This window comes from Haplochromis burtoni, unplaced genomic scaffold (assembly GCF_018398535.1).
Source record: "Haplochromis burtoni strain Fernald_Lab_line unplaced genomic scaffold, NCSU_Asbu1 Contig_493, whole genome shotgun sequence".
In the NCBI taxonomy this organism is placed as follows: Eukaryota; Metazoa; Chordata; class Actinopteri; order Cichliformes; family Cichlidae; genus Haplochromis; species Haplochromis burtoni.
The window spans coordinates 226,913-236,600 of NW_024582854.1; the positions used below are offsets into that span (position 1 = coordinate 226,913).

A 9,688-nucleotide genomic window follows, 5' to 3' on the forward strand; every position below is an offset into this window, starting at 1 on the left:
CCCCCCAACTGCACCCCTTAAGCTGGCTCTAAAACCTAGTTCTAGTATGTTATAAAGTTACTAAGCACTAATTAGCAGGTATACCTATCTGACCATGGCACCCTAATAGTTTATGAATGGAACTTTTGCTAGCCATTGCTGGTAACTTGAATAATGATAACATTTTGTATTATGAAAATTATGAAAGGAAATGGACAAAAAAGATCACATTTTTGGCCTACAGTGGTTTGGTTTGAAAGAAAGAAAAAGCAAAAGGAAAAAAACATAATCTCAGCCTGGCCACCCCTGTAAAAGCTGGTGCATTAAGACTTAAAAGCAAGTATGATTGCAGGAATCTTTTCAGTTCTCCTGATTTGGTCTGGTCTAGTTATACATAGAGATGAGAGACCACTGAAATGAAAGAAAAGGCAACTTTTAGACGTACAATTTATTTCGTTTATGGCTAATTTCTGCACTGTAATGGTTCTGTATTACAGTTCTCTCATGTGTTCTGAATTTACTCTATAAAACTATAGTAACATGAATGAATATGCATGGATAAACGACTGAAAGAGTCATTTTCTTAACACACTTACACTTAACACACCTATAATAGTAAAAGGCAATTCTTACTTATCCTAATATTATAATTACACACAATAGCAAAGGTTAATTAATAGTGACACTTTTATTAAAGTGCACCATTAAAGAGTATTAAGTGGTATTAAATATACTCGCCTCATCCCAGGTCAGGTGGATCTCACCATCAGATGATTTGCCCTTGAAAATGTCTGTGGAGAAAACCCCCATGCAACAGACGTCTAAGCACATTTTGGAATAGATAAAAGATGTGGATTTATTCTTCGATTTGTGGTCACTTACCTGACATCTTATCCAGGCGCAACATGAGAGTGGTGAACTCCTCCAAAGAGGTGGTGGAGAAGCCTGAATACCGAGACATCATCAGCCCCACACTGGCATCATTAACATCCATTCCTGATAAAGACACGAGGAGACAGTGAGGAGTTCTCCAGTTATAACACGAAGCAAGCTCCAAATGTGTTACTACACTTAAATGTGTTCAAATGTGACAATAATTAGTGTTACCTGCAGCTTTAATCGCCTTCTGGAGCTCATCGTCAGACAGGGATCCATTTTCATTCACATCAGAGCGATGAAAGAGATTTTACAAACAGGATGAACTTACATTTAGAAGCAAACAGTAGTTTGAACATATCTCATTTTTAAAATTTTAAACTGAAAGTTTTTTGGGGGAAAAAAAACTCTAAAAGTTGAAGAAATAATTAAATTATGTATAAATCTTGGAGACTATACTTGCTGCATTACTTTGTATTCTTGAATCTTCTTCCAGAGAATTGAGAATTCAGTAAAGGTCATTGTCATCCTTTGATCGAGCTGTGCAGGTTAAGGATATCTTACAAAAAAGTTCTTACTCCTAATAGAAATGTGGCCAGTTGTCAGTTTGATCATCAGCTTTGATCATTTTGGGTGTGGCATCACATAAAAGCAAAAGGAAAATAACTGTATAATTTAGGATACATCCACCAAGGCAATCATACTCCTGCAGGCATCCAAACTAAAGCCCCTGTGGCCATTCCCTGTTGAAAAACATTAATTTTCTCTATAAAAGCAAACAATCAACAACAAGATATGAATGATGATTTTGAACCTTTCATAGCACACATGTTCATCTTACCATGAGGGAATCTGTCATTCAGGAGCTTCTGGAGTTGTACAGATAGCAGCTCATCATTCTACCAAGAGGCAGAGAAACAACTAAAATGTATCGGTGCATATCAGGAAAAAGTAAAGATTTGAAGAAAGAGAAAAAGATTGACACCTGATCAGCATAGAGTTTAAATAAGGCATAGTTTGGATCCTCATCAGTGGCTTTCTCATTGTCTTTGTCTCGGATCTACAAGAGAGCAAAATTTATCTCTTTCTTATCAGCAGCAGTGTGAAATAGAGGCTATAACACTTGGAGGAAAAATATACAACACAGATTTTTCAAACCTCAGAAAGATGGTCATCTTTTTCATCTTCCCCTCCTTGACAGGGCCTAGAAGCAGAAGAGAAGGTTTAAAGCTTTACAATTAACATTTGTCATCAAGCTATTTCAAGATCTCAAGAAAACAGGATGTGACGTTTCAGGATCATGATAGCCATAAAGAGTCTTAGCAGGACTACTGAAGTCCACTGAAGGTGAAACCAAACCATTCTCCTTAAGTCAGTGGTTCCCAAACTGTTTTGCTAGGCCCCCCTTTGTTTTATAAGAAAAATGTTTGCCCCCCCCCCCCCCCCCCCCCCCACCCACACTAACAGAAACAAAGATATGCTTCACCATATTTTCTAGTCTTTGGCTTGAAGGAAGTTGGTTTGGATTTGTGTGGGAACCCCGTCCATTATGCTAGCAACGTCCAAGCATTCTTTTTTCATACCACCCCTCCTGGAATGGCTCTGCCCCCCCCCCCCCGGGCCGCACACTTTGGGAACCTCTGCCTTAAGTGAAGATGGATTATTAGCTGAGAAAGACAATGCAGCATCGTCTCTTGACCTTTAATAAATTAAGACTACAGCTTTATTTGTTGATTAATAAAGGAATGGTGGTTAACTATGACCTGCTGCACAACTTTTTATCACTTTTGGAAATAGACTGATGTTTAAAGATCATATTAGATCAAGCTTTCAGCTTTAAGTCAAGGATCCATCATATTAAAATAAGCCACTTTCTTTTGGAATAAAGGTCTTCAGTGAGCCTTACAAAATATGTGAAAGGTCAGAGAAAGCCTTTACCTGATCTTGGCATCAGCTTTGGTGTAGACAGTAAGAAGAAAGTCTGCAGTGATGTTGGGTTCATACGTGAACGGGACGATCACATACTCTCCAGGTTCCAGACTGTAGAGTTGAATCACCTCTATGAAACCTTGATAACGGGTTGGTGGCTTTACAGTACTATTGGTGTTAAAGAACTCAGATCCCAGGCATCCTTGTGGGGTGGGAGAAATATGAATATAATAATAATAGATAATAATAAACTTTATTTATAAAGCACACTTAAAAACCAAGGGTATGCCAAGGTGCTTAACAAGTAACATAGAGAATAGGAGGAGGATAAAGAAATAGGACCAAAGCAAAGTACTAAGTTTGCAAGCAGGTACTGTCACTGATATAGGAAAGCAACAGGTACAGAGCAAACAAGAATTTAAATGAGCATAAAAGTGCATAATATAAAATCATAAAAGAAATATTAACTAGAGGGAAAGGCAAGATTGAATAAGTGGGTTTTTAGTCGTGAATGTACATGAAGGAATGTATATGATGAAATTGTTTCCCAAGTTTCAGTGTATGTTGTTCAAGTTAAATCAATGCTGACTAAACCTGTGAAGGTTCTCAGTCATCCAGGTCATTGTAGTCTAAGGAGCTTGGAAAGAAAAGTGTCTGGACGTTTCACCTCTCATCTGAGAAGCTTGAGAAAGAGGAGTGAAAGAAGCCATTTACGTCCACTGTGAGCGGCCATCTTTGAACAGAGGTGGTGGTTTACGACACCAACTGTCTGCCATCTATAATCCAGTTTTGAGATCCCTTCCCAAACGCTTTAACGCCCACTCACACCCTGGGCCATATGACCTCAGGAAATCACATGATAGGGTGGGGCTAGGTTTCACAATGAGCTCACCCGAAACCTTGGCTGATTGTGACCCACACCCATTTTCACACCTTGGCTCATGTGTCTGTAAAGGTTCTCAGTCATCCAGGTCATTGTAGTCTAAGGAGCTTGGAAAGAAAAGCGTCTGGACTTGTTTAAGTTGCTTGAAGACGTTTCACCTCTCATCCGAGAAGCTTCTTCAGTTCTAAGGGTAAATGGTGGGGAGTCCCAGATTTAAACCCATTTTCACACCTCGGCTCATGTGATTAGATTGAGGATCCCTCTTTGGGGGGTAACTCGCACTGGGTTTAAATCTGGGACATACGTTGTGTGACAAACTCTGTATTCTTCGTCCACACGTAAACGCAAAAAAGGAGTTTTAAAAAATCTCAGTTTTCGGTGATTCAAAACGCTGTTTACGTGTGGACGAAACAGCTGCGTTTTCAAAAATACCCGTGTAGGTGTGGACATAGTGTAAAAGAGTTAGTAGTTTATTTTATTACTACCTGTCATTTTTAATTGTTTACTAAATGTTTGAGGTGTGAAATAAACCTCAATGGAGCAAAATAAGGGTGTGTGTGGTTGGAGGATGTGTTTGTGTTTCAAACTGGTCATGTGACTGCATGGCCACATCTGATTGGTAAAAAAGTTACCGGAAACTCCACTGGTGGCATGTTATCTAATGTGTTAAACTAATTACTTTTTTAAAAAGTAACGAGTTGAATTTTGCAAATATAGCGGAGTAAAAGTATTGTTTCTTCTTCACAAATGTACTCAAGTAAAAGTAAAAAGTATCGTTCAAAAACTTACTCAAGTAAATGTAACAGAGTAAATGTAACTCGTTACTACCCACCTCTGACTGGCAGCCCTTTATAGAATGCTGCTAATTGGCCATCAAAACATACTATTATCTGGGGTTACATATTAAGCTAAACTAATAAGCTACACAAGCTTTATTTACACAAGCTTGTGTAACTTTCCAACTTTCTTTTTACCTTATAAATATTTTCCTTATGGCAGCACAGTGTGTGTAACGGTTTATACTGAGGATGACATCACTTAATGTTGCAAATAATATTTTCTATTGAAAGTAGAGGGGAAAACAAGAACAGACAGAGTCAGAGCTGAAAAATCATCCTGTTTTATTTTCTTATTCTTTGTGAAAGCCAGTTTAGAGTCACCAGTGAAGATCCGTGTCTTTGGAATGTGGGAATCTGTCCTCAAAAGGGGAGAACACTCAAAGTCCACACAGAAGATCAGGACATTAAAGCAGGAACCTTATACACTGCATCACCACATCACTTCTTCAAACTAAACTCCAGTGTCCACAGAACTTATTCTTTTACATAATCATTATTCTGTTTTATAGAAATTGATGAACCTGGCCAACTATCAGTAGCATTATCTTTGTATATTTTAATCATTTAGCCTATTATTTCTTTTGGGTATGGATAAATTCATGTTATTTATCAGCATTTATGTTATCTGTGCAGAAAATGCACTACATGGCTGCATTTTGCCTATGCAGGCTGTGAAATAAATAGAAATGCCCAGCAAAAAATTATATGTCTCATATAAAAAATTATATGAGACAGTATGACTCATGTGACCATTTTGAACCCCACCGCCCATATTTCACAGCCAGCAGAGATAGCACACCTGATGTCTGGCTAACAAATAGGAAATTACCCTATGGTGTCTTTTGTTGAGTAAATAATTCATGTAGTTTATTATCCTGAGTTAATCATATTAATCCTTCGTTATGTGAAGGATTCTTTACATGATCTTATTCATCAGTCTTGGTGTAGACAGCGAGAGCGAAATCTGCAGTGATGTTGGGTTCTTTGGTGGATGGGATGATCACATACTCTCCAGGTTCCAGACTGTGGAGTTCAATGAGATCTCGCCGAGTGCTGTAAGTCTTTTCTGCCTTCACAGGGCTGTTCCTCTGAAAGAAATCCTGTTGCAGGCGTCCTTGTGGGGTCTGGGAGAAATATGAAGGAACTTTAGTGAAATACTCTCCTGAGTCTAAGTATACATTGTTATTAAAATGCTGAATTTACTTTTGGTGCACAGACAGTTTCATATATTTGTTATTGTTTGCACTTACCCCTGGTGGAATCTGTTAATTAGAAAATGGTAAGAATAATATCATTAAACTGTTTCACAGGAACCATTTTCCATAGTAACTTTAAATAATGAATGTGAAATCAGTGAAGGCATTTTTATTATTATTGTTTTACTAACTCAGCTGCTAAATTAGGAAAAGCGCTTGTGTTTTAATAACAGGGTGATACAATTGTTTTAAAGATTTAGTTTCTTGTCCTTTGGTAATCAGTTGCAGTATTTAACAAGTATTTAAATTAAAGGAAGCGGATTCAGAATGAATACCTTATAGATGGTAAGTCTAGTTTTGTGGAGGCGTATCTCATTGCGATTTCCCTGATGAGGTTTCTGCATCAGGGAGAGCACGATGTTTTTGTCTCCTGGCTCCTTCTTGTCTATAACAGTCACTTGAATGCGATACTGAGGGTTTGTTGCAAAGGTGGCTACAGAGAGGAAACAGTTTATTTGTTAGTTACAGGTTTTAGAAATTTATGGTGGGTTTTGTGTTTGTACAGGTAAATGAAAAATGTAAAAACCAAAATATTCCTTTAGTGATAGTTAAAGTTTAGAAAGGAATGAACTTGTCTTACAGTGTTTCACATTGCCACCTGCAGATGTCCCTGCTACCCAGCTGCCATCGTAAATCATGCAATTCCACTGACATTTTAAGTCTCCATCAAGAAAGTTAGGGGTCTCACAGCAGATGTATACTTTAGCAAAACAGGAACAGAAGTCCTCCATTTGCATCCTGACAGCCAGATGAGCAGATAGAGATAAAATAGGAAATAAACATTAAATATCAAGCAGTAAGACATAAACTCTTTGGTAATGCATCAAAATGATTGTGTGATTGTTTTGTTTGTTTTTGAGTTTTTAAAATGCTTTTTTAAAATATTGAGAGTAAACAGTGTGCAAAATTTCTAATTTACCAGAACTCTCCGTCGTCACGGTCGAAACACTTTTTTTTAACTTCTGGACTTACTTTGTCCCACAAATCTGACCTGAGAACACAAAACAAATAAGTTAATTACAGACTTTAATGCAGCAAAACAGATATATCTAATTTACAATTTCATTTGTCTTGAAGTTCTTAAGTTGTTCTTCTTTATAACAGAAAGCATCCTGTGGTCATCCACCAGTATTGTTCTCTGTGGATGTCTGGCCATTTTCATTTTGCACAGCACGCATATGTGTTTTCTCTCTCTCTCACTCTTTTTTTGATTGACCACTGATGTTGTTCCAACTATACTGTTTATCTTATGTTTAGAAATTCTTGAACTCGCTGCTGTGGTTTTGTAAAAAACAGCTTTTAATTAAATAATAATAATAATGAGTTGATTATGTGTAGGTGCAACACTAGTACAAATTGTGTCATTGTCAGTGGTATATGGACATTGTTTGTTGTTTGATTAAGTCAAGTACTTGTCGCTCCATTTTCCGTTCCACTCCCGTCTGCCCCATGGGTTCATGACTCGCACCAGTCGTACTTTGGAGGCGTTTAATTCCACCTTCAGATGAAATAATAAAGTTTTTTTTTTAAAAAACGAAATTCTTCTTTATCATTATCACCAAGTATTCTTTAATTGACACTGTTACAATTTTGCTGCAATTAACCTCGTACCAAAAGCCCCTTTCCTAGATGGAATATACTTTTGAAACTCAAGAATTTACCTCAGTGATGCCTGTGACAGAATAGGCATGCCCCATCACCAATCCAGTGTTGGCCATTGCATCCTGGAAAAGACACGCAAGATAAATTACGTATTGAGGGTTCTTTCGTTTTGATTTTAATTATTGTTGTTTTGTTTTATTGTTTCTCTAGAAATTTATTTCTCACCTCTTTACGCGAAGTCGTACAGCAAATCAGTGATTTGCACTTAGTGGCTCTGCTTAGTGTCAGCCAAAGCTCATCGCAACTCGGTGCGTTGGGCTCTGTGGGATAGTAAATCTGGTTCACACCTCCAGTGAAATCTTTGAAGGCATCTGATGATGACCAACCACGCATGTTTGCATATGAACCACAAAGTCTGAAGGAGACACACAGAGAAAGAAAAATATTTGTAAATCTTTTCTGAACCTTCTGAACTGATTTACATGAAAGTGTGTGACGTGGTTCTGTACTTGGCATATGCCTTCTCCAGCAGAGGAGCCCAGAACTCATTTCCACATTTCGAGGACACAGACAGTAACCGCTTGTTTTCCGTTGGCAGATTGTCATCAATGACAACATCTACCCACTTTCCAAACCACCAGAACTGAAACAGAGAAAACAGCTTAATAAGGATTAATAACCAGTGTGTTGTGTTTCTGTTTTGTGACAGTATTCTTTAGACACATTTATTAATCCTTTGTTACCCGGAAGTGAAATATTCCTGCATAATCCTCAAAGGACTGGTCCATTGGTACAACTTGTTCCATCAGATTTGTTTGAAAGGTCAGTGCAGATATTGCAGACACAAACCAGCAGTTACCTGATAAAAGAAGGAAACTAATAGTTTTCTCAAGCTGACGGAGTTAAATTATGGAACAGTCTAAAAGCAGAAATAAAAGAAAGTAACAACATAAACCAAAACTAATTTTAAACAAATATAAGAATGAAGAAAACGGGGTTAACACAGGACCGTAATTGAAGGGATGTTTTGGTTTGTTGGTTTCATTATTTGTGCATATTTACATATTCTGTCTTTATTTATATGAATGAAACTATATTGTGATATTTTTTGGTTTTGTTTTGGTTTCATTTCTTTGTTTGTTTAATTTAAGACTAAAAGAAAATTAAATGAATGAGATGTAAAATTTGAGGAGGTAGGGCCAAATAAGTGTGTACGTCTACCTACTCCCTTTCAAAAAAAATGGAATGATATTATGTAATGATCGTGAACGTACATGTTTAAAATAAAAATGAACTGAACTGTGGAACATAGTTGTCATTGTCATTAGCTATAAAGAAGAAAGTTTTGCTTACCCACGTCGCCTTGTCCAAAGTCAAATCGTGACATACCATCTGTACAGAAAGCAGGCTTGTCCTTCTTTCCTCGTTCTCTCAATAAATCCTTGAAAACACAGTGGAGAAAAATGTGATGTTGACAAGCATGTAAAAAGAATCTGTTTTTCCTACTGTACAGAAACGCTAACTAACAATCCATCAGATTTGAAAGTGAAAGAAAAATAAATATAATTAAAATGATTTAACTGCTGGTCGAAGCCATTTCACTTCACTCTCCTGTGAGGGACTCATATCAGGCAGGTCACCCACAGAAAGACCGTTTGGTGGGAACTCATTGTCCACAAACAGTTCTCGTTTCTGGAGGCAGTCAGCTTTTATCTGAGCGAAGTCCTGATTTTTGAACTTGGCAGGGTTGGAGGGGCTTCCCTCGCTGCCATCTGGGTAACGCAAGTTGACGAGACAAGTTTCAGATTTAGCCATGATGATGATGGTGACGAAGTCTTCAGAGAGATTCTGGTGCAAGGAAAAAATAAATAAATTCAGAGACACAAAACTCTAATTTAAAGGTTTTGCTTGAAAGAACAGAGATTATTACCTGTGCACTGTGGCAAGCAACTGATTCTTCCTTGCAAGAGAAACACCTTGGAATTGCCAAATGTGATATGTGCAGCATCTTATATTCACACTGTCTTACACAAGTTTGAAATCCCACCCCCAAAAATATAGAACAGCTATTATAGGCTGTGGCTGAGAGGAATGGGTTGGACAACAAAATAGATTTTCTCTGGAAAAAACAGATGCAGAACCATGACACCTGATATTTTGATTTCTTGTAATTTGCATATTGCTCCATCTGCTGAAATCCAGCATGGGTTTGGACATGTTCACACACAGTCAACAGCCAGGCATGAAGTCTAACTTTCAATAATTTGCTGTGCTTACACTTGTATTAGAAAAAAAATTGTATATACATTCTTACCATGCACACT

The 9,688-nt window shown here is 37.5% G+C and overlaps 1 protein-coding gene across 1 annotated transcript; it reads right to left on the reverse strand.

Moving 5' to 3' along the window:
* Nucleotides 1–4,771: 4,771 nt before the first annotated feature.
* Nucleotides 4,772–9,409, reverse strand: LOC102289374 (calpain-3). The gene is made up of 13 exons (XM_005946787.3): nucleotides 9,295–9,409; nucleotides 8,946–9,212; nucleotides 8,718–8,805; nucleotides 8,108–8,223; nucleotides 7,874–8,007; nucleotides 7,590–7,779; nucleotides 7,424–7,486; nucleotides 7,175–7,260; nucleotides 6,682–6,753; nucleotides 6,343–6,500; nucleotides 6,038–6,195; nucleotides 5,757–5,768; nucleotides 4,772–5,630 (listed from the first exon to the last, which is right to left on the reverse strand). The coding sequence occupies exons 1-13, from the start codon at nucleotides 9,370–9,372 to the stop codon at nucleotides 5,433–5,435; spliced, it is 1,620 nt and encodes a 539-aa protein (XP_005946849.3). The 5' UTR covers nucleotides 9,373–9,409; the 3' UTR covers nucleotides 4,772–5,432.
* Between the last annotated feature and the right edge of the window lie 279 nt (nucleotides 9,410–9,688).

Coding starts and splice junctions, on each gene's coding strand:
- LOC102289374 (XM_005946787.3), bottom strand. CDS start 9,372: ATGCTGCACATATCACATTTGGCAATTCCAAGGTGTTTCTCTTGCAAG. Junction 8,224..8,717: donor CTTTGGACAAGGCGACGTGG/GTAAGCAAAACT, acceptor TTCTTTTATCAG/GTAACTGCTGGTTTGTGTCT. Junction 6,754..7,174: donor AACGGAAAATGGAGCGACAA/GTACTTGACTTA, acceptor TTGTGTTCTCAG/GTCAGATTTGTGGGACAAAG.